The following is a 25111-nucleotide window of genomic DNA, read 5'->3' as shown; positions in this document are numbered from 1 at the left end:
TCATTCACCTCAGAGGCGCGGCGGCCGCGGCCCCCGGGGCGGCTGAGCCCGGCGCAGCGCGGGCAACCGGCAGAGAAACTCCCGCCCGCCGCACTGCTGCCGGCTACGGGGGGCGCCCCTGCACCGCGCACGCTGCCGGCGAACAGCGCCGCAGCAGCGGGGAAGGCTGGGGCGAGCACACCGCTGCCAGCGCCGGGCCGGGAGGCGGGGCGGGACCGCGGCACGGCCCCGCTGGGAAGCGGCCTCCGTCCTCCTCCGTCCCCTTCCGCCCCCCCGGCGGAACTACACCTCCCAGCGTGCCCTGCGCGGTTCCCATGGCGACGGGGAGCCAGGCCCGGGCCCCGAGGAGCGATGCCCAAGGCCAGGTAACGGGGAGCCCTGCCCGGGTTCGCTGAGGGGGGTTAGCCCCCGCTGCCGTGTGGGGAAGGAGCCGGCGGCCGGGGAGGACAGCCCGGAGGAGGGAGGCGTAAAAGGGCCGTTTCGGCCTCTGCCCCCGACAGCGAGCGGGGCCGGGGGCGGGATGGGGCACGCCTGGCCCTTTGCGCGAGGAGCCGGTAGCTTCTTTTGGGGACCCCATAGAAAAGGGAGAGGCCTAACCCACCTCCACCGCCCCGCAGGTGGCCATGGGGCAGCCTGAAGAGGGGAAGCCCTCGTTGCCCCGAGCAGTAGCTTCCCCGGGACACCGAGGTCAGGCCCTGAGCTCTCCCGAGCTCACTGGCCCGTGACCTGGAGCTCCCGACTCCGGAGGCTGCCAGCCTGCCCTGCAGGGTGCTGTGAAAGGCCTTAATCGTTAGAAAACCTTTTAAAGGTGTCTTAAACGTACTCAAAACAAAGCCTCCCGCCACACAGCTGGTATTTACTCAGCGTGTGCCACAAATGACTGTTGGGGTTACCTGAGGAATTTTACTTAACCTGGCTTTGTTAGAAGAAGTACGTCGACAAGCAGAGGGCATGTGATGTGAAATAATAATAAACCGCAATACCCTTCATTTATCCATTTAGATATTTTCAGGAATTATGGTATAGGGTCCATTGTTTTTCTCTAATGACACTCTTGCTTTGTCTTTTCCAACTAGTGATACTTTATGGGATCTTGCTATAGCTGAAGTGGAGAAGAGAGAAAACCCTGATGATGATGGCAAGCGTGTGGAAGTTTGGGAAAAATCAATATTATTTATGGGAAACAAAAATGGGGTAACACTAAATACTGTACAGTTCTGTGCTTTTCGGACATAGTTTGTGTCAGGGAAAATATCGGATTAAGGTCCGATAGATATTATCTAAGATCCTAAGATCCTAATATCTAAGATCCTTAGATATTAAGGTCCACTTAATTCTTCTAAAGACAAAATATGTCATGTTCTGATTCTGCAGAGAGTGGGCATTTCAGAGTGTGGACCAATTAGACATTCTTACAATTCAGCAGTTCAGGTTTATGGTCTGGAGAGCCAAAACTTCAGCCATTGTTATCGATGATGTGCTAATTCTTTGAGGTTTGGCTTCATTAATTTTTGTAAAAGTAACTGCTGGAAATAATGCTGCTCTCTTGAACTGTTTGATATGTCAAATTTCCCCTTGTAAAGGTTTAACTGGTAACAATCCAATTTAAGTGCATTGATACCAGTTTTGTTGTAGATAGAGGCCTTGACATCCTGCTATGAATTGTGTCTGTATTATGTCAGACCTATTTGAACGTGCGTTATCAGTGATTCCACACGCCTAAGGTTTTTTTAACTCATTGTCTTGTAAGTTTGGTCATTAGTAATTTCATATTTTTCTTCTGTTAGCATTTATTTGTAAAGTAAATTAGGAAATATTTGCCTTTTTGACCAAGTAAGTCATATTTTTAAGAATACAATTTTTATTTTAGAAGGATTGGTATTTGTGCAACTTCTTAATCAGCAATTTTTAAAATACCTTTTTCAGAGAAAATACAATGACTTTTCATATTTACTGGAAATTCACTGATTTTTGAGATGGGAAAGGACACAGGACTAAACTGTAGAAGTGCTAGCCCCTTCAGTGTGGCATGATACAGTGTCTGAATTTCAACCGTGTAAAGACATATTTTTCTGTATATTTATTTGCATTTTAAGCATTCTTTTTATTTCCATCTCATTGGTAATAATTAATTCCAGTGGAAACCAAACATTACATAAATGTATTATTAATACTTAAAAACTGTTAAAGAGTTTAACAGAGTTGGCCAGGTTGATCACTAATGTCTAATTTTAAGCACTGTATTTATCTGTTACTGTATTTGTCATGTCTATTAGTTTATAATTATAATAATGGTAGTGTAACTTGATTCTGACAGAAAGTTGGCAGTTAAGTTTCCACTATAAGGCTGCAAACAATTACATGAGTTTACACTTTTCCAGTACTTTATTATTGGAATGTTAAATGAGTGAGTTTCATTTAGTGATATAACTTTCATGCTTTAATGACAGTACAGTAGGGTTGTTCTTTGTTTTTAATTTCCAGGGGAAGACCACTATTATACTGAGGTGTCTTGAGAGGTATGTGTTACATTTTTAAAAGTAGTTTTCAACTGTGGATTGGAATTTTACATAAACATTTATATTCTGTGATAATTTATAATATATGTATACAGGTGTTGTATTCTGTGACCGGTTGATCACTTATGGATAAACTTATTTTCCTTCATTACTACCTGTCATCTGACCCCTTCAGTCCTCCTTCTCCAGTATTAGAGAGCTTAAATGGCCAGCTATTCAGGTTGGTGCTGCTACTTCTCCTGTCTTCAGCAACTGAGACCTGTTGTCTTAAAGTGTCCTCTCTGTACTGCTGTTTATAAGCCGAATTCTGAACTGACTGATAAATATAACTTAGTAACTGGAATTAACTCTATTTAGAGGATCTTGACAAAATGAAGTTATTTTTCCTTGCATAGGGATGAGATTCCAAAGCCAACATTAGCCTTGGAATACACTTTTGGAAGAAGGGCAAGGAGACACAATACAGTGAGTATCCCGAAAGTATAGTTTACCATATCTTTATATATATATACACACACAAAAATAATATATGTGGTTTTAATTTATGTTTTTAAAATATAATTTTATTTAAATTAGCTAGGTTAATTTTGTATTTTAATGTGTAATATGTTTTTCCCTCTCACTAAAGTGATAGGGAAGATCACTTACAAGATACAGGAAGATACAGTAGATCAAAGTATAACACAAAGCAACCAGATTCATCTGTAAAAACTACCTTTTTTGTCGTGTTTGAGTGCTTTTATTTTTCCACTGTAACATAGTATGCATGCCTTTAACTTTGTCTTTAAAAATGCAAAATGAGTACAAACTGATGAAGATACTTTACAACCAGTTTTATGAGAGAAGCAGTCATCTTAGAGGATGTTAAGTCATAATTAAATTTTTGGGTTATGTGTCCATATTGCTAAATTTTGCACTGCAGATTATGTTAACAGAAATATTGAAACCATCACAGCAATAACTATGGCTGCAGGTAATTGCTGTTTCTGTTACTGAAGCAGGGAGTGGAAAATCTGACACTGAAAGATAAAAATCACTTAAAACTTTTCCCAGAAACTAAATGCAAAGGTAGAGATTCATTACTTTTCCAGTTGCACATTTCTCAAAAAGCATTAGTCTTGAGCTGCGATAAACAAAAAGAAAGGGAAGAGAACCTGATTTTTTTAGGTTTATCATTAATCATGCTGCTTCCTGACTTTTTTACTTTACTGTAGTCATTTATCGAGACAGTCATAGGCATGCCAGGAGTCTTTAAGTGTTGTATGGCATTTCTTGAACATGGGGAGTTTTTTATTTGGTTTTGTTTTTTCAGAAAATACTAGTGAAATAATATATGGTCTTGTTCTGAGTCACTTGCATGAAAAGCCAGTTTACCAGATGAAGATCTTCTCCTGGTGTTGCATGGAAGCACACATTTCTAACATAAAGAAATTCTCTTACAGCCTAAAGATACAGCTCATTTTTGGGAACTAGGTGGTGGAACCTCATTACTGGAACTGATTCGAATACCAATCACTAGCAACAATGTAAGGTAAGTGATTAATATTACAGTTCCAAAGTTAATTTCAGCTTTCCTTCAAACATAAGTACATCTCTAGACCTTTTATTGTGGAAAAATCTTTCAAAATGTAAGATACAACATTTAAGATTTTTTTTCTAAAAATCATTGTAATACCACTGATACTTTGCTTTGACCTTCCTTTTCACAGTTCTCTTCTAATAGGCCGAGTTCTTAGCAATTTCCAACAACAAGAGGAAGAGATAACATGAAGGAAATAGGTTGGCCTTAAGTAGATAGAGCAAGAAATACAGAAGAAGAGAAGACATAATATCTTTATGATCAGTGAAAGAGCAGAAAAAGCAACTTGGGGGCATACAAAAAATAAAATCTTGCTTCCTACTTCTGTATGCAAAAATAGATGCCACCTCTGTGAGAGGCAGTGTTTTAGGGTGAAAAAAGGCAAAAAATTCTGACAAAATAGTATCTGGATTTTTGGGAAGTGAAGTGACTATCAGATGAGAAGATCAAACAAGAGACATGATGTTTATGAGAGTGACTAAAACTATTGAAATTATTTGAGGACGAAAGGAAACAGGAATTTAGAGAGGATTAACAGAATGTAGTGAGCAAAATCCATAAAACTGATGGAATTGCATAGGAAGAAGAAATGCACGAAGAGTTGCATGAAGAAATGACAAAGTGATGGGGGTGCATTTTATGTTTTTTCTGGTTAGAGAAGATGGAGTTGAAAGTGGAAGGGGAGAAAAGGATTAAAAGATATGTTTTGTATTATGATGCATTGCTTTATTTCCTTGGTAGTGAGCTTTAACTTCTGTGAAAAAAAGAAATAAAAAAGGAGAGATACTATTTTTATCATGTACATTTGCTACTGTTTTGGCTATTGAGATAATACCATTATTTAGTGAGGGACTAAGAAGGAATTAAAAAACCACTTCTGGCATGTGAAGCTTTTTGTTTCTAGAAGAGCTTGGGGGAAAAAAGAAGCAACTATCATTTTTCAGCTGTTGTCTAAATGAACTTAACTGAGCTCCACATCCACCAGTCTTTTCTTGCCTTTTTACTGATAAGGAATCTTCTGATGTGGATGATCTTAAGATTCTTTGATGGGATAGCAACATTGTTCTGTAAGACCACTTCTATTCATAAGGCAATATTTTAACATGCTAGTCAAAAATTCTACCATTTCAACTTAAGTGTAAGTGCTTTTCATTCGTTTTCTCATCTGTAGTTAAGTAATTTGCTTATTTAAAAGTTCCATGAACTATATCTATTTTTACCGAGAGACTTTTCACCAGATTTTTTCCCCACAGCATTTTGAAGTGCAGTTGGACATTCACTTTGCTTTGTAAGCTTTCTAATACCACTCGGGTCTGGAATCCTCTTTTTCAAGTCAGGATGGAATGTGAAAGAATGATTGCATCCATTCAAATGGCTGCATTTGCGATGTTCTTCTTTACAGTTGCACTTTAATGCAGTTAGAGTTTTGGGAGGCAGGGTTTTGGAAGGAGAGGAGTTTATATATAAAACACTTCTCATCATAATCCACCTTTAAAAGCCTGGTAATTGCTAAGTATGTCTTGAGTACTCTGACTTCTTTGGTTTACCTTTCAGAAGACTTTCTCATACACCCATTTGAGGTTCCAGCTAATTGGCACAAACCATGGCACAGAATATTGCCCTTAACCAGTTTTTTCCATTTCATATTACAAAAGAATAATGAAAGTATAGAACTTTCTAGTACATTAATGGTTAGGAAAGATCCTAACCATTTGCTAACATTGCTTCATCTGGGATTGTAGAGTTATGGGATGGCAGGGATACATGATAGTAGAAGTGCCCAGTTGTACAGAAAGAAGGAGCTAAATGGGCTCAGGATATTTGCATATTTTACTGCTTTGAAACAGAGTCTCCAGAAACAAAGTCTGATATATACAGTCCCCTCAAAATCTCTGATGGGGAGTTGCCAAAGTAATACTTCTGAACAAGAGACAAGGGAAAGGTTTCTTCAGAGCTGAGAGTATCCTTAAAAGCCATCTTCCTTTGCTGTCACATTAATTCTATCTTAGCATTTGTATTTTCACATTTGTTGCTTTCAGCATTTGTACTACAGGTATGGTTGTATATGAAAATGTTGCTTGTCTCATGTGCTAAAGATTTGACCAGATAATGCTTTTTTAATAGGTCATTTGCTGTAGTTCTTGTATTGGATCTGTCCAAACCTAACGAACTCTGGACTACCATGGAGAAACTTCTGCAGGTCACCAGGAACCATGTGAACAAAACTTTAACCAAACTAGAAAAGACAAATCCTGAAGTAGCTACTGAAATTAAACAGAGGATGCGGAACAATCTGCAGAGGGATCATCCAGTAAGTTACTTCTAATATTTTCTCCAGATGTCACAGGCCTTTATACAGTTAAAGATAATGCTTTTGAAAATCATAAACAACTCTTTTAGATTTTTATGCATGACTGAAAATCCATTTGATGTAGATGAACCTGTTCACTGGAAAATTATAGCAATTTAATAAAAATTCAATAAGAGCAGAAACAAGGAAAGAAGGTTTCTTATATCTTTTTGTTAGATATCTAATGTGATTGTTATGGCATGTTACACCAATCAAAAGAAATAGTTTTAGAGTAGCAGTTTGCTTCCCCCCCCCCATCTTTTTAAAATGAAGATGAAAACTAGAATGTACAAAAGTCATCTAGCAAGCGACTAGCTGAAGGTACAAATTTAAGCAAAGAATATAGTTATAACAGCCATCAACATGACTATATACTTTGCATTTATTTAAATGTCTATCACAAACTCAATGCCTTTTGATAATCTGACAACTAATTAAATTATAAAGTTTCAGAAATGTTAACATCAGTCCTTTAAACATCATTGCTAACTAAATCTCTGGAAAAGCTAAACTAGATTATGCGCAATAGAAATGAAAAGTCATTGTGCATTAAACCTCTGCAAATGTTGTGCGTATATAATGCATAAATAAGTATTCAACAGTTTGGCGCATAAATTGAGTTACTGTAACTTCTATAAAATGCTGCAACACAGCAAATGCTTATATAGCTCAAAAATTTAAAAGTAACTTAAAATTTGTGAGAAAGCAACATATGCAACACTCAGTAGATTTAGAGTATAGAGTTTGAGATCTGCTGGATTATGGGGTGTGTGTGTTGTTTTTTTTTTACTTTTAGAGAAGGTAATTTACAAAAAGAAAATGCCTACAAGCACGCTTGGCAATAAATCATGACCACAGTGTCAAGTTTACGTGTAGGGGCTTACATATCAGAAAACTGCAAGCTTTTTTCAATAAGTAAAAAGAATAATGCCATTAATTGTTAAGAAGAGAAGACTTGTTATAATTGTGTTCCCTACAGGGCAAGTATACCTTCTAAACTAGAATTTCTATTCAGCCGTCATCATCAAAAACAGAAAGGATGCAAACAGAATGTTATGTTACTCCTTGGTTCTCTTTTTACTTTCATCATTTTTTCAAGAAAAAATTATGTCAATTTTGTGGGAGGAAATACTATCTTTTATAGTCAATGACAGTTTATGCAGATTTTTATTTGCCTTTTTATAGCCAAACATTTTTACGATAAACAGGAATTGATGAGGTTCTTGGAGGTTTTTTTTTAAGGATTAGATATATTCCATTGGCCTGGATAAAGAATTATTGGCTATGATGATAAAGCATAAGTATATCAATTACAGACCTTGTTTAAAAAGGCTGGATGCACCTAAAGTAGTCCACAGTCAAAAATTAATTCCATAGTCAAAAGATGAATAGGGTTCAGTATGCCAGTTTTAATGCTTCTGATGTTATCCCAAATTAATTTTTTCTTAGTTAAGAAACTAAAACTAATTTTTTTTTTAGTTCTGTATTCTATACACACAGTCTTAAGTTATGATAATTTTGCTCAAAGCTTTTGCCTTGACAGTGTATGAGTGAAGCCACTATTTTTCCTCTCAAAGTAGAGAATTTTCAGTATGTGCAGCTTCTTGCTAATATACTGACTGTCATTTAACCTGTATGTGAAATAACCAGTTTTAGAAGGGAACAGTTAGGTCAATCTCTGCTTCAACACATCTCTTTTCCACACTGCTGCAACCAAAGCAGCTTGACTAAATAATTGTGTGAACACGAGGGGATTGTCTCATTTCATATGGACTGCAGGAAAACCTTCCAGACAACTTGAAAATTATTGTAATCTACTTACTAAAACTTCTGATAAAAGTTAGCTATTTAACAGTTAAATCTACACCCCCAGAGCTGTTTTCGTCCATTGGTATTGATTTGCATTTCCATGGTTGTTAGGTGACGTTTCCTCTTTCTGCTGATATCAAAATATATGTAATGTGATTTTCAAACGTTTAAGAGTTTGGAAAATGTGATGTGGGGAGGACAAATGTGTGACACAAGCAAATAATTCAGCTTAATTTTCTTGAGCTTTTTTCTGTATTACTTTGGACATGATGCAAGAAGGGGGAATGTGTCAAAAAGCCAGTTCTACTAATCCCATCTGGCAGTTGTTCTGTGAATATATGAGGTTTTTCCTCTCTTCCCTTCCCATCTAATGTTGGAGCTGGAGTACACAGTGTAAAAGCCCTTTTATGCCAGTAAGTGTTCTGACTGCTCAGAGGGATTATTTCCTGACCATTTATGAAGAAAATGAAAAAATTGTAGACTATGGTATGGATATTGCATTAAAGTTTATTCATGTAACTTAAGGATTTGAAAAAATAAAGGCTTGTCCTCTGTGAATTAATTTTAACCCCTTTCAGTCCTTTTAACAGTTGCAATCTTCTGCAGTTTTTTTACACTGCTTAACTGTCATAACTGTCCTATATCTGTTTAATAGGATTATGAGTTAGTTGACCCTTTTCCAATACCCTTGGTGATAATTGGAAGCAAGTATGATATTTTTCATGTAAGTAATACTTAAGTTTTTTTAATAATTAAGAGATTCCTGGTAAAGATTCTATATATGAAAATCTTGGTAGTATAATAGTAATCATTTGAATAAAAGTACAGCCAGTCAGCCTTCTACCACAAAAAAATCTTTCCATCCAACAGCATTATGGAAAGCATACTGTCGTTCCTTCACAAAACACTCCCAAACTGATGATTTTTGAGACGCACTTGGAAAGTGTTGAGATATAAGTTGCTGCAGACCAAAGAGGGAAGCAAGAAAACATCATGTTGATGACTTTCTTCTATAATGAGAGAAATCCAGCTCCGTGTGTCCCTTCTGACAGCAACTGTAAGTTTATGGCAGTGAAAGAGGGGCGTCTCAAGTCAGCTGGTCAGATGTTTTGTGGCAGCACGAACAGTAAACTCTCATTTCAGTCTAGAACTGTTTTTTTCTAAGAACTACTGAAGTTTTTAGAGACAAGTGAGTAATTGCATCTTTTAGGGGGAAGAGGAAAGAAATGTCATAGTACTGCTGAATTCTGTCCCAGGACGTTAAAAACCCAAACGAAGGCATACTTAATTTTCAAGCAGCACTTGATCATGAGAAACTAGAACAGTATGTTTGATTTTTAGCTGCTGTGCTGGTAGCCTGTGCTTCTCTGTATGACTACGTAGTGCCTTGATACTTGGCTGACTCTTTGAGTTACTTAATTCTTTATTAATAAGGTACTGTGCCTTCTTTCAGAGTAGGCTTTATGCTGAGCCATGACCTCTTTAAAAATCAGTGACAGTCATGTAGTAAGCACAGAATAACAGCCTAATTCCATTGGGTCTATGGACAGACCCCTGCAGGTTTCACTGGCACCAGGTTTTCGCCTACTTTATCCAGGGAGGGCCATCTGTATGATCTTACATTAAAGAAACATTGATGAAAAGGGATTTTTTTATGCACCTTTCAAATCTTGCAGGTATTAGAATTTAGAGAGCATATACCCAAAGTTTTACTGGAAGTTAAATATTTTCACAAAAAGAAAAAATCCTTGTTCTTCTAGTAGGCAGTATTTCTACTTCTAAAAATTTAAAACAAAATGAAACAAATTAATTGAAAATTGAATACACATTCCCAGTTAAGAAACTTTTTCTGGACTAACATATTGCCTGAATTAGGCTCCCTCTGTAAAAAAGAAACAAAGGGAAATTGTGACATTTCTTTTCAGAGTAGGCTGTTACTGATTCTGTCTTAAGATATAATTATGCTGACAGCTGAAAGCCTCATATATTGTAGCCTAAGTGCATTGCAGTTTATACAAAAAATGAAAGTTCTAGCTGTAATATTTTGTTTTTTGTTTCTTACATATATGTTCTAATATCGACTTTTTAGGAGTTTGACTCTGAAATGAGGAAAATAATAAGCAAGACACTTCGATTTGTTTCGCATTATTATGGAGCATCATTAGTGGTGTGTATATTCACTTTCTAACTAAGGATAGGGAAGATGCACAATATTTGTGTTACAAAACAATATTTTAAAAAATAGAAATGTAAAACTCCTAGAGAAAATGGGATTTAACTGGTTTTACAGTAGCTTGCTTCATGAGGTAATCTGTCAAATGGGTTACAGGTATTGGCAGGGAATGGATGGATATATCTTATGAACAAACAAACTACATAATTCCCAGTATCATCAAAAACGAAATAGAAATAGTTATCTGTTAGCCAACTCAGTTTCCGTATTGAGTTTACTGCATGTCTGGCAAATTTCTTTTGGTACAAGAGAGGAGGATGGGAAAAAGTGATTGCCCTAGGTAGAATTAGAGAACTGGCCTTTTTGGTAGAAGCATGAACTTATGTCTAGTGACCTGGCTTCGGCAGACCTAAAAACTTAGATCCAAGGGCTTGTCTTCACAGCAGTTTAAGCATACCAGATTATCGCACTTACAGGGTTGAAGAATAAAGGCAGGGATTTTTTTACAGTAATGAGTAGGAACTGCCAACCATGAGGACAAAGAAGTATTTATGTGGGTATATAAATTGATTTTGAGTTTGGCAGATCATCTCCTGAGTAAAGGCAGAAGCATGCATGCTCAGGTTCACAAATCCAAAAAAGCTGCCTCTTGGGCTCTCTCTGTATCAGAAGATTATTCTAATTGTATCAACCATCATTTATGTAATAAATAATATTTGATAGTGGCTTATTTTGATTACCAAACAACTTATGTTTGCTTTAAATTGTTATAATCACAGCATGTCCTTTTGCATCCATGTAAAATTGTACAGCTTTTGTACTTTGACACTTGAATTCATCTTTTGTTAACTGAGAATACAAATGTCTTGATCTAAATTTTTTTTTAAGTATTTAAGCATTATTGTAATTAAAAATGAAGAACTAGGAGCCTAAAACTCTTTGGCTGCTAAATCCTGATTCCCATTGAAACGAGTGGGAGAAACTTCATTTCCCACAGTAAGGATCTGACTTCTTTCTCAAAGACATGAATCTGTTAGGATACAAAAGCCCTTAGACAGGCATAAGCATACTGTCTGAGAAGATATTCTGAGATCTGCTTTCTGATAAATGTGTACCAGTTCTGCTACTATCTAAAACCAGTATATATACTATACTATATAAACTATACTATATAAAACCAGTACTGCTTTTATGATGTGTGAACAATTTTATTTATTCATTACATTTCTAAATGTTTATGGCATTCTGGATAATTTTTAATGTAGTTTAAAATCTTAATAACTCATCAGTCTTGGGCAAAAAATTTGTGTCTCTTAATGTGCATACTTCAAAAGTTGTGAATCAATATTTTAAAAATTATTCTTTAATCTTTATGCTATTTTTAATTTAATCTTTCTTGATCTGTATATTCGGTGACAAATACATTCATGTTTTGGAAAGGGAGGGTAAGATTTTTATTCTATTCAGTGCACATATACCAAATTTATTGAGGTCAGAAATTAGCCAGGCTCTATCTGAAATCCTCTCTGCAGATGACATAATGTAATATTTCTGTGATGGAAGATCATAATGTATATTTTGTTTTCTGATTCATTTAGTTTACCAGTAAATCTGAGGCACTCCTGCTGAAAGTCCGTGTTCTTATTAATCACTTGGCATTTGGCTATGATAAAAGGTAACATAATTATTGTCCAACTATTAAATTTCTTGCCCAGAGTCTAAGTACTTAATAAAAAAATATTTTAATCACCAAAACATTTTTTTTGCTTAAATATGATCTCTGAAAGATTCTTGTTCGTGGACTTTTACTCCTGTGCCTCAGCTGTCTATCTCTGCACAGGACAGTGATAACTCCTTGTTTTTGATCCCCAAACTGATGGATTAGAAACATGGTCACCACTAGAATTAAGCAGATTTTTATTTAAGTGTATTTGTATGCAAAGCCCAGTAAGAGTGTAGTCTTGGCTAGAATAGTGTCATTTTTCATTGATTGCTAATGCTCTCTTGATGATACATTTTCTTTTCTCTGTTTAGCAAGTCTGTATCAGTGGATCACAGCAAACCTCTGTTTATACCAGCAGGCCTGGATTCGCTGAGCCAAATAGGTTAGGACATTTCCTGTTCATCATGTTTGTTGCTTAATTGTTTTTGAAATGAGAAAAAATTTCAAGCAAATAAAAAATAAAGTTAAATTACAGCACATCAGCATCAGTTTTAACAGATTATTGAAGGAAACTGCTTAGAAAGTTTAAAGTTATGATTCAGTATTTATATTATTGAGAATTACTTGTGCAGTTTTGTTAGGTAGTTTAATAAAGTATGGGGACTACTTCAAATAGTAAAGTACCAACAAGCTTAGATCTGAAAGAAAATATATAATACCACTCAGCCCGTTTCATGGTAGGAGATCAATGTTTTTTTCAAACTTGTTGCAGCTTGTCACTGTAGAAGATAAAATATTAGATTAGATGGATCATTATCCAAATGATCCAAATACATGATACTTGTATTACTTTGTGCTGTGCTGTAATCCTTAGGACCACCACCTGCCTCTGATAGTGATATTGGAAAGATGCGTGCAAACACACCATTGGAACTGTGGAAAAAAGTATTTGAGAAAACATTTCCTCCCAAGGTAGGTATTTACGTGTCTGCTGCACAGGTTTTTTTCTCATAGAATAGTAGTAATATCACTACTAATTTTTGTCTTTCAAGTCCTGTCACTGGAATTTCAGTCTCACTTAGCAGTTCTGTTTCTTCCAACCTCTTTAATTCATAAACTTTTAAAAGCTACAGATTTGTATGTAGTGGTGCTTTGATTATTAGCTTCTGCATCTTCAGTCACCTTCCTATGTTTAGTAATAATGAAAGTACTGATGTAACCCTCTGTCTTTTTCCAAAGTTATACCATTGCTTTTCATTATATTGAGAGACAAGCTATACTCAACGTTTTTGGAATTTTATAAGGTGACACATCCCCTAATGCCTAAACCAAATGACAGCGATGTTCCAAGATGAGAGTTCTTCTGGGCTGTAGCAAGCTACTGATCCTTGTTCTCCTAGGGCATGAGGCTTTGAATGAGGCAGGTGTGTTAAGAGTTCCTTGCCAAAACCTGTCATTTTGCTATGGGAAGTATTTGGATTTGCAAGGTAATTAGAATCCCTTGGCATCTATGTAGTGATAAATCTTGTACATATTGCAGAAATTTCTGGGCCCAAAGAGGCAAACCCCGAAATACTTATTTTCAATAAAAGTAATTGCTGTTGTTAGGAAGTCAAAATCCTTTTCTATTTGACCTGAGCAAATACAGGCTGCTGCTTTCTCCTCATGTACTAGACTGTTTCACAGTTCTTTATCCCTGTCCATTTCCTGCCCTACGGCTTACCTGGGCAGGCAAGGAAGTCAGTCAGGGCTATGAAACTGTACCTCACATTATGATGCACAAACTGGGCTTTGTCTAGTTTTCAGTCTACGGATCTCCATTCTTGGCGAGAAGGAGTCTGAATTCACCCTTTCCCACTCACTTTAGTGCTACATATCAAAGCCTACAAATTATTTCAGGTGGTTTGTGACCAGAATAAATTATCACTAAAATGCCATTCTCAGTACAGTATGCCCCAGCATGATAAAGACTAAACTTTACTTTTCAAAAACTATACAGGACTGTTACTTTTCACATAACTTTTGCTCATAGTCTTTTAAAACAAAATAAACAAACCTTCCCCCAACCCCCCATGCCATAACTCCTGAACTACCCCTGAAACAGCTGGAGAAATTAATACATTTCCCATCTTGCAAGCTCCATCAGTGTTCTAAGGTATCAGTCTAATTAAAGAAGATTTGCCAAGTAGATTCCCAGTCTTCTATTTTGGTTCCAAAATATGCTTTAAACTTTAAAGCTGTTTTTATGCATTGTGAATTTCTTTTTCCATCACCTCATCTAGTACTAATTATAATTCTGCTTTATTTTATTCCATCATTTATATGATTGACTTATTGCTACTTTCCATTTGTTATGAGTAAGGAGAAATCTGCAGGACAACATTTTAAAAAAAATTCTCATTTGATAGTGTTTCTTTCTTTTACTGTATTTGCTTCTTTGGAATTAAACTTATAGTTCCCTCAAGGTTAGTAAATGAAATTTCAGGTGTTTTGCAAAAAGACAGTAATCAGTTTCTCAGATATTGAAGTAACGCTTCTGGTAACCAGAACTGAATTCTAGTCTTGAGTATTAAATGCTCTAGCAAGAGCAACCTTAACTCAAATGTCATGGTCCAGAAAGGATATTTTCATTTTGAGGAGAGATGAATAAACAACTACCAAATACGAATATTTTCGTTCCTTTAAGATGATCTGCACTATTACTTTCTCATCATTTTACCAATTTAAGATAATATATTTTTATCTAATCTGTGTCCTAGAGCACAAAATTATTCCATAAATGCAGGATTGTAATACATTTGTATTAAAAGCAAAATACTTCTATTAGATCTACAGAGTGGCATTTTCTTGTTGAAAGAACAGAAGATAAATTTTATCATTTGGGTTTTTGTCATCTCTTCTTTTAGAGTTTCTGCGATTTACAAGATACCAAGGACCCTGCACAGGATTTACAATATGCTGAGTATGAAGTTGATGTCATGAGAGCTCAGAAAAACCAGGTGTGTGGTTGTTCTCTGGTTGCTGTTCATAGTCAGGTATTCCAGAACCACCAGCATTGCTGAATTAATTGTAGAATATACTTATAGCTCCCTTTTTACCTTTAAATAACTTCAACTTTAGTTTTCAACTTGGTAGTTTGGGTGGGTTTTTTCCATTGGTAGACATTAAACAGGGGTTAGATCACAAAGTTTTGGATCTGTGGTTTCTTTGGAAACGAATAACTCAGTTTTTCCTTCTAGCTCTCTTCCAGAATTATTTCACTGAAATGATACTGAAGCAAAGCTGTTATGCTTTCTTGGCAGTAATTTCTTCATTTCTGCACCCTGTACTCTCATTTGGGTGTTGACTAGCAGGAAGTCTAGGAAGCAGTATCAAGGTTTGGGGTGGGGGCTGTTTACTTTAATTTTTTTGTCTTCCACTTTCAAAACTTTTTGTTCAAACTGGGCAGGTACTGAGATGATAACATTTCTGACTCGAGTTCACAGGCTACGTATGCTTTATCTTAAGCAGAGTGAACAGAATCATTCCACACAGTGATACTTGGCTTAACCCCTGAATTCCAGGAAAGACCTTTAGTGGGGAAAGGGTCTTCTATTTTTTTCTTATTAATTTTGAAGTGTTTCTGCATTTCCCTACATTTGTGGTGAATTAATTTTATAGAAGAATTCTGTGGCAAACTAGACAAAAGTTAGAACATTGCCTTATAGATATCAGTGTGTAACATCATGTGAGTAGAAATATTGTGTATATAGTCTTCATCAGTATCATAGGTATGGGTCTGCTAAAATCGATCCAAGATTTGTGGTGGTTTTTTTGTTTGGAAGAAGTATCACATACTTATTCTGGAAACTCTCTATTTCATATAGGTTCATTTGTTTCACACGGAGAAAATTCTTTGCTGGAATGACTGAGAAACATTCCACTCTATTCTGACAGCTTATGTGGACTATTTGTACACCATTAAACTTCTTTGTGGACCAAGTTACTGTAGTTAAAGGAGGTTTTTCTAACGCTGCTTAAAATGATGGATTGTACCAATCTAGATCTCACATGCTTTTACAGAGCTGCACTCTTAAGATGAAAGGCAGTTTTATTGAATTGCACTGCAGTTAATCTCAGCTAACCCTAAAATACCATAGCAAATTTCATCTTTTTGCATGCTTGTAAAAGAAAGCCAAAGGATTAGATTATTACTGCTATCACATTTTTGTAGAGTTTAGTTAGATTGCATGAGGCAGTAAACCTGTAGTTACCTGATCCAAAGAAATACATTTATAATGTGAAAGAATAAAGCAATTTCAAGAATCCTCTGCAGTCTTTGAACTTGCACATTACCTGTAATATCCTGTTAATGTAGGCATCAGTTCTGAATTTCTGCTACATCAAGAGCAGTTTTAGAAATCATTAAAATTTGTAAAGCACATTGCTTTTGGAATTTATAATGTAATCTCATACTCAGCATATCTATATATCTCAGAATAACTATATGGTGTACTAGGTTTGTTATTTTTAGATAATACTTATGTCTTGCAAAAGAAGATACTGGTATGTGTTGATTAAATCATATAGGAAATTATTAATTTTCTGTTTTTAAACAAAAGAGGCTTTTAGAATCTTAATCTGTTCAAGGGCATTGCAAACTAGTGTAGCTTCTTTTAGTTGGACTACTACAAGTAATTTGAGCATTAAAGAGAAAATTACTTTTGTTATCTGCAGCTATTTCCTAAACTTATCTATCGTGAAGTTAAATTATTACAAGATTTGCACATTATTGAAATGTTTTATACTCCAAGAATTTCATTCAATTTGAAATGCACCAAGATAGCAATATACCTCTAAAAGAAAACAACTCTGTAGCTGCAGTGAGTCTTGAAGTGTCTTTGGATTTCACAGTTATATGAAAAGTGGCACAAAAATCCTATTTTTAAAGCAACATTTTAAATGCATCATAAGTCTGACATTCTTTATAGAGTCTCATGATATCTATTGTGTAGGAGGAACAGTATATTAAGATGTTTCATATGCAATATGTTGCTAATGAAATCATGGGACATAATGCAAAATGAAAGTTTCATATGATGACTGTATATTTTAAAATCATTTAAGTGCATGTTATCATTTTTCTCGGTTACTTTCGGTTAATTAATATGCCACTTTGGACTCTGAGATAAACAAGCAAACTGGTTATCACCTAAAGATAAACTTTAAAGGAAAAATCAACACAAACATAGCAACACAAACAAAATATAGCCCCTGTCACTGAGCCTGATTGATAGAAGAACTAGCATACCTGACTGACACAGCAGTCTTGGTCAGGACTGCTCAATAATACTGTAATAGATTTATAGATAACTGTGGCAATACAAAGTTTAGTTAAATGAGAGCTATTTCTCTGTGAGGAGCCTTTTTAGTGTCCTAGCACTTGATGCAGCCAGTTTCAAAATGGATCCTTGTACTTTGGATAATGTATTCCTATTCCAGCGATTTCCAACTTCATAACCTTGGTCGAAGGGTTTGTCTGCAACTAGGGTTTGTACAAGCTAGCAGAGTAAAAGGTTAAATTCTCAAGTATAAAATGAAAAAACAGTTTAAAAAAAAGTACAGAAACAAGAAAGTACCTGGCTCACTCCTATATACTAGCTGTCAGCTAGTATTTATCTGATATGCTTTTTGGCTGTAGCAGTTAAAAATCCAGCTCATCAGCATTCTGTCACACAAGTGGTTTCTTGTAGACCAGATTATTTTGCCTCCTTAATATTTTCAGAGTTAACTATGAGATGTACCACTCTCTAGACCTTTTTGCTCTGGAAAGCTCTCTGAGGCTATCTTTTCCTCACTGTGCCTTTGTTGAAGATAGAGATCTGTGCTCTTTCTCAACTATGTCTTTTCAGAATTCTTTTCTTCATTCTTACCCCACAGATATACAACATGCAGGTTTATATCGAATTGTGCTGTTGCAATTGTTTACTGCTTTTTCATTCTCTGGAGTTAAGCTCTGAGAGAGACAATACAGCACCAGGGACCTTTTTAGAATTTACATTTTTAATGTATTTCTTAAATAGCAGATTCTCTCCAGGAATGACTGGAATTTTGTGCTCTTTGCAGGGCTTTCAAGAGTCAAGAAAAACATTCATTCTGCATACATATTCGGCCTCAAACATGTAGCTTGCTGTTAACTCTTCATACAGCCCATGTAAAAAAAAAAAAAACCAACATAAACAAGATGGCAAACTTGTCATCCATTTCTCTCTATTCTCTGCTAGCTTTTTGGCTTTTGATGCTTAAAAGTCACCTTGATTTCATTTTAGGTACACAAGTAACTTGAATAAGAGTGAGATCTTTTAAAATAACATTGTCAATTAGAGCTGCACATTTACCACCTGCATCTGTGAGCACCTAGGAGGGCATAAATGTCTTGTTCCTTAGTTCCTTCTAAGTGTTTGTGGCAGTGGGATGGCACATGGGGGTGTCTCTACCATTAGAAATGCTTTCTACCACAGAGATAAGTACTCTAAGATGTCTTTTTGAAGGTTTTTGTTTGTGTTGGGTCTTAGCTATCCTGTTGTGCCTTGTACTGCCAATACGTAAAACAGGTGCTTGGTCCTTTTTCATCTGGACACTTGACTGCAGCTTCATTCATTGAAGCAAATGATAAAGCTAACCTTGAGCTCAAAGAATTGGATAGCCTCCCAGTCAGGTACTTAAGAAGTCAGTGTCATGCAATGCCAAAGTTCACACTGACTCGTCCTTGTTACACAAAGGTATTAATGTAGGGATTGGTGCCAGTTTTAGCTGAAGCCTAATGCTATAAAGTATACTAAAAAAAAAAAATGATAGATGCCTGGTGCCATTTGGTGTCAGCTAACAAGAAGTAATGGAAGCAGATCTCCACAAACAGGGCTGTAACTGTTAAGACTTTAACAAGTCATAAACAGAAGAAGGGGAGGTTCTATAACATCTCGCAAGGAAGCATAGTCCTGTTTGCCCTAAAATAGGGCTGACTTAATTAACCATGTCATTCACAACTAAAAGTCATCTCTGTGTCAGATCTGCAGCTGTCTGATTGAGACTGGGGCTGTGTTGGCCAACAGAATGAACACCATATTTTTTCAGCATACTTCTCTGACATGACCATATTGCAGAACTTCAGGAGACAATTTCAATGTCAAGCAACAAAACAGAACATTGCATATTGTGTGGTAAACTTCCTTGGTCAGACCAGTGTTACTGGGCAGAGAGGTATGACAGGCACCTTAACATGGGTAACAGAGCAGTAGCATCTTTCACTTTCTTCAGAGGAGGAGAAGTGCTAGTCTTCATCTTGTAGAGAAAAAGTTATTTAGGATGTTGACTCAGCTACCAAGAATAAGCTTTCTTGTTTTCACATGAAAGCATGTCCAAATGGGTACAACTTTTTTTTCTAAAACCAGCTTGAAGATAAGTTATTAAAATTAAATTATTAATAACACTGTTATTAAATTTCCTACTGAAGTTTAGGTGCTTAAGATTTTTAATCCTTGTCTCAGTACTTGGTTATTTTCACCATGTTCCAGATTGAGGGCACTTTCAGTAATAAATTGCATGAAAAAGAAAGTTAAAGTCATGTCAGTCCCTCAGAACTGAGGAAATGCAATTAAGGCTTTTCATACAATCTTAATTTTTCCTCCTTGTTTGTAGACATTATAGTATTGTCTTTAATTACATGATCATATACTATTTTGCAGATGCCTCAATTCAATTGTTCAGTATTTCTTTTCATCATCCTTATTCTTTGTGTACCTTATTTCCCAACCTGCCATTCAGACACTTCAATGAACACAAAAGTATTAATTTTTTTTTCTCTGAGAATGTGTGGTAATGTTATCTTATCTGAGTGCCTCACAAACATCAGTTAAGTCTTTCTTCCCAATCCCTTTATGAGATTAGGTGTGATCTTCCCCATTTGACAGATGAAGAATTTATAGAAACACAGAAGAACAGAAGCATTAAGGTTAAAAAAATTGTAAAAATCCACTTTATGCCAGTGTTGAGACATGTAGGACAAGTTGCTAGCACTAATGAAGTTTAAAGCATTCAGAGCACATTGAAAGCGTATTTAAATGGCAATTGTTAATTCTTTGTAAACCTGATCTGTGCCCCCTACACTTGGTACCCAGAAAGCAAAGGAAGCATAATGTTGGCGTGAACATTTTGGCATACTTTGGGATATATTCTTTCGTAGGATCCTCTTTCAGTTTGGAGAGAGGATCTCTTAGCTGATTGTATAGTTACAGTATATTCCAGAATTCTGCTTATGTTTGTAGTATAGGACTTCATGAACAGGAAGGTACCCTTTTTCAAAAGGGTCTCTGGAGTGATCTTTAAGCTGTATTTGAAGGATTTTTTCCATTACATTTCTGAATTATGGAGATTTATTTTACTTTCTATTTTACAGGAAAACTAAGGAAGTGTACTTTCCTGACAGCATTTTTCTTTCTGAATCACTGAATTTGTTAAAGATTATTTTTTGTAAATATTCTCCCATTTAATCCCTTTTTTCCCTTTCATTTCTCATTGTTTAAATGTTAGTCTTACCTAGATATGTCTCCAAAATAAATATTTATAATTTGTTCTGTACTTCTGTATGTAGTGGTATAGCTATAGAGTTTTAATATGTGCTGTGGTTTTGATACTTTGCATTTCTGTATTGTTTTGAATTGCCTTCTAGCTAGCTAAAATTACAGCAAAATAAATTCTGCTAAATTATCTGCCTCCTTCTTGAAACAGTTTAGTCAGATGATAAATCTGTAAGGCTAATTATTTAGGCAACACCTGTAGACATGACCCCCAGACAGCATTGTCATTATATGTAGAACTTCATTGTCTACTTTTACCCCTTCCTGTAGCCTGAGAAAGTTGTTAGAATTGAAATTATTTACTTAGCATAAATCAGGTTACATGTACTCCTTAAAATACCACAGTATTCTTTCTATTCCTAACTGTTGGCAAGTTTCCAACAGTTCAGTATGTTCCAAGATCATAATTACTTTGTATTAATAATGAGGGAGTGAAAATACTGAGTAAAGACTGGCTTAGAGATAGAAGGGTTCAGTAGTAGTAGAGTTGTATTTAATAATGCAACTTACTAGGTTTAGAGTAGACACAATATGTTCTGTGTCAATCATCTGTGAGTTACTTAACTGTAAAACCAGACTCCTGCAAGCATCATGAAGAAGATGGACTAATTAAAAATCCTCTTACTGCTCATAAATCTGTGGTGCTTTCTGAAAATTTTGCACTGATGACAAAGCTGCTGAAGTTACTTCCTGAGAGAGAGAAAATTCCACTTATTTCCATACAATTTTTAGATTATGATTTCTTTGTTGCTCTGCCCTTTATTTTCTTTCTCTTCCCTCTGTGCTCTGGATTGAGAATTAATACTTCTGTTAAATTCACCAGGTGTGAATTTTGTTATTTTTGTCAGTTCTGGTATCTGTATAACTACAGTGAAATCTCCCCTTTCTCTATGAAGTCCATTCTATTAAAATCAGAATAGCAATCATACAAAACACATGCCCACTTTTGAGGGTCTTTGCTACATTTATACTAATCACTGATTTATGTTCACCTCTTTTCCTGATCCAAGTAAGATATGATGACTTTTTTTGTATTGCAAGCAGTACATGGATAGGTCTAACAGTACCTCATTAGAGTATCATCTTCCTACAAATATGTTGGAAGCCTTCTTATTCTTAAATGAACAAAAAGCACTCATAGTGCTTTCTAAATTAATTTTTGCTGAAAAAATCTTCAGAAATAATTCCTGACGGTATGCACCACTACATAAAATTCAGAAGATGAAATTGTTTGGTGATGTTGCTTTTATTACAGGCTTCAAAATTCCCAGTAGCACTTTTGACTGAAACAAGGTCATTTGTCTACTGTGCTAGTACTCAGCTGATGTCAAGGATAGCATAATGTAGATTGCCTCATCTTTCATAGCTAATTCTCTTTATTTATACCTCCACAATTTGAGCCTCAGTTTGCTTTTAATAATCAAATTACTATCTAGAAGATGCATAATTAATTGCCACATTGAGTTTGCATTTTATTTTTACACACAGATGCTAACTTTTCAATCTACTAAACAGTAGCACCTGAAAGAATATTTTAACTACTAACTGAAAAACAAAATGAAAGCAAAGCAAAAGCATGGCATCATTGTCTGTCATGAGTAATACACTTCCTGAAAAACCTCAAGCAATGATGAGTAATATTTCCACAAATATCCAGTACCATAGATTGAATAGGTATGGTATGTCAATTTCCTAAACACCCACTGCATTCCTCTAAAATATATTTCTGCTTACTGCTTTCTGGACAAGCCTGTGTTCTGCAGGGGTTTCTAAGGTCCACCGGTAGCTCTCTAAATTACCACCACTGGTGATGTATAAGCTTACAGAAGTTCATTTCAGTCCTCTGCTTAAAGAAAAAAAAAAGTAAGTAGGCTTTGTTTTTCTAGGTTTTTTTTCCATAATCTTAAGGAATTACCAGTCCATTTTGCTTCTTGAAAGGCTCTGACTTCATGTGTGTGAAACAGTAGTTTTTGTTGGGCAATTCTGACTTCTGTTTTTAAAACACAGTTAGTGTTAAATTTCTGTATGTTCATAGGGAGCCTGGTTTCTCAGACTGAATGTCTAAGGCCCCACCCAAAATTTCTTCTAGCCTAGAAAGCAAGTATGTAGGCCTCAATAAATAAAGTCTAGCTCCTTATGTGAGAGCAAATGTGGCAAAATTTATAGCACTCTTAGTACAATTTTGTTAAAAAAACATATAGTATATTTTTTCTAGAGTGAAAAAATGTTTGTACATGCTTTAAATGTTTAGGTGGCTAATGTATGTATTTTATTGCTTTTAATAATGAGGAGATTAGATTAACATGTATGTATGTTTCTGTTTTAGGAACTTGAACAATACAAAAGAAATGCCTCCAAATCCTGGAAAGAAATGGATTTTGACCCTGATTGATGAACTGCTGTAGGTGTCTTCAGTTTAACATTTAGAAAGTTACTTTAATCATTTTAACGTTACACTAGCAATTTAATGCAGTTGAAAATATACAATATCAAACTACAAAATTAATATTTATTAAGCATCCCTTTTATTTTTAATAAAAATAGCTGTTTATTAATTCAGTCCAAATTTAAGTATATCTTGGTACTGACACAGAGTTTTAAAAAGTGGGAAAGGAATTCTAGACTGTTCAGAGATGTGTTTGAATATGAAGACTGGCATTAGTCAGTTCTACCTAGTTTATAATTTATAACACTATTTGATTTATTTTTTAATGCTTCTGCCCTAAACATGTATTTAAATATAAACAAATTTTCACACCCAAAATATGAAACTGCATAGTAAAGGATGCTAGGCATTCTTTTCCTAGTGCCTTGCATATATAACTCAAAATCAAAGCTTAAGAATATATTTGCATCAGTTTCATGTATTTGAATAGGACAGTTCCACAAAAACTGGCAGAATAAAGCGGAATTAAAACCATGTTTGACCTGGTCTAAAAATCAGAAGTTTGCTTTCTCTCTCTTTCAGTATCGTACAGTTTTATTGCAAGAAATAACTCCTGTATTACGTTGTAATAACTTTGCACAGAATTCAGAAGACGATGTTTCTGTCAAATATTCAAATGCTAGGAAGTCAGTCTAATCAAGTTGACAGATGTTTGGTTAGTGGTGGAAGTATAATTGATTCACATGCAGCCTAAGCTGGTGAAATGCTAGCCTTATCTAGATACAGCTTTTTGTCCATCGACATCCCCACTATTACGAGATGGCCCGACTGTTTTGAGAATACGCAAGACAAGATCTAGATTAAAGCCAGAGGTGTCTCTTGAGAGCTAAGACTTGTTAGAGAATAAATGTCTGAAAGGGCACTTGGCAGACCAGATCGTAAGAACATTCCCTGATGAACAACCCTACATGCGCATAAAAATGGGAAAGACAAACTAATGTAGTATCTTTCCAGCTCTAACATATTTGTTCATCGACTGTTTTTCTGCTATAACATTTGTATTTTAGAATATTATACATAAAGATATTAGAAAAAAATCTTGGCCTCACACTTAAGCGGAGAACTTGCATTAACTTGAGGATTTCAAATTCTTCATTACAAAGTGCATGATCTCAAAGCTATCAAATTAAACTAATTATATTATTATGGAATTTTAAGATACAAATATACTTACCTCCTTGAGGAAATCTCTAGCTATCCCTCTGTAAAAAATAATTTCTTCACTGAACATGCAAAGTTACAAAATTTAGGAATTTTGTGTCTGTTAGGCTTTCAGTTTTGAGAGGTACTTATATCGATTAAATGGATAAATTAGACTCTTTGGCATGTTAGTGAGCCCATGAGAATAATTTCCAAAGATGCAAACTACATCGCTTCCAAGAACTGGCAAACAGCTTTTACATTTTTTTTCCCTAGCTAATTGACATTTTATTAACAAACAAAAATTTGTTCTAGTAATTCACAAACTGCTTCCAAAAGACGACTTAGAACTGGATAATGAAAAGAAGGAACAGATATAAATAACATAATTGTCTTCTCTGATTTACCATCATTTACAAGACAAAAACGTGTTGGGTAACTTTTATATTGCTTAAAGAACCTGCACTCATTGATCGTAAAGTATGCATAAGATTAAAGCGGAGTGATTTATTGATTCTGTCTTTATTTACACGTATTTGGTTTGTTGCGTTTCTACAAATCCCCAAAATGGTATCAAAACAAAACAGAGGAGTTAAAATACAAGATTTACTAGCAATTATACCTCTCTGCTTATTGGTAATGGTTAAAAACCAAAATAGTGTGAAAAAGATTAGAGCACCATCGATACATTGTTAAAAATTGACAGCAACAGCTGACTCAAATTCAAAAAGTCCTTTAAAAGAGGTAATACTCTTGATTATGGCTGATTTGGGAGTGGGGTGGGAATACCAATAGCAGGAAGTCATTCATGCTCTTA

At 35.5% G+C, this 25111-nt stretch overlaps 1 protein-coding gene across 4 annotated transcripts; it reads left to right on the top strand.

The window, feature by feature from the left end:
* The first annotated feature begins 117 nt into the window (after positions 1–117).
* DYNC2LI1 (dynein cytoplasmic 2 light intermediate chain 1) lies at positions 118–24808 on the top strand. 4 transcript variants are annotated; one of them, XM_072856801.1, is made up of 14 exons: positions 265–365; positions 1077–1194; positions 2485–2519; positions 2915–2984; positions 3962–4050; positions 6223–6409; positions 8913–8981; positions 10347–10424; positions 12029–12105; positions 12465–12535; positions 12968–13065; positions 15000–15092; positions 23035–23109; positions 24610–24808. In XM_072856801.1, exons 1-13 carry the CDS (start codon positions 352–354, stop codon positions 23098–23100), a joined length of 1065 nt encoding a protein of 354 aa, XP_072712902.1. In that variant the 5' UTR covers positions 265–351; the 3' UTR covers positions 23101–23109; positions 24610–24808. The 4 variants fall into 4 exon arrangements, with proteins under 4 accessions (XP_072712905.1, XP_072712902.1, XP_072712904.1 ...); XM_072856804.1 differs by having other exon boundaries at positions 118–365; positions 23035–24808; XM_072856803.1 differs by having other exon boundaries at positions 302–365; positions 1077–1138; positions 23035–24808.
* The last annotated feature ends 303 nt before the right edge of the window (positions 24809–25111 follow it).

This window comes from Ciconia boyciana, chromosome 3 (assembly GCF_034638445.1).
Source record: "Ciconia boyciana chromosome 3, ASM3463844v1, whole genome shotgun sequence".
Classification (NCBI taxonomy): domain Eukaryota; kingdom Metazoa; phylum Chordata; class Aves; order Ciconiiformes; family Ciconiidae; genus Ciconia; species Ciconia boyciana.
This window is presented reverse-complemented; position numbering and strand designations above follow the sequence as displayed.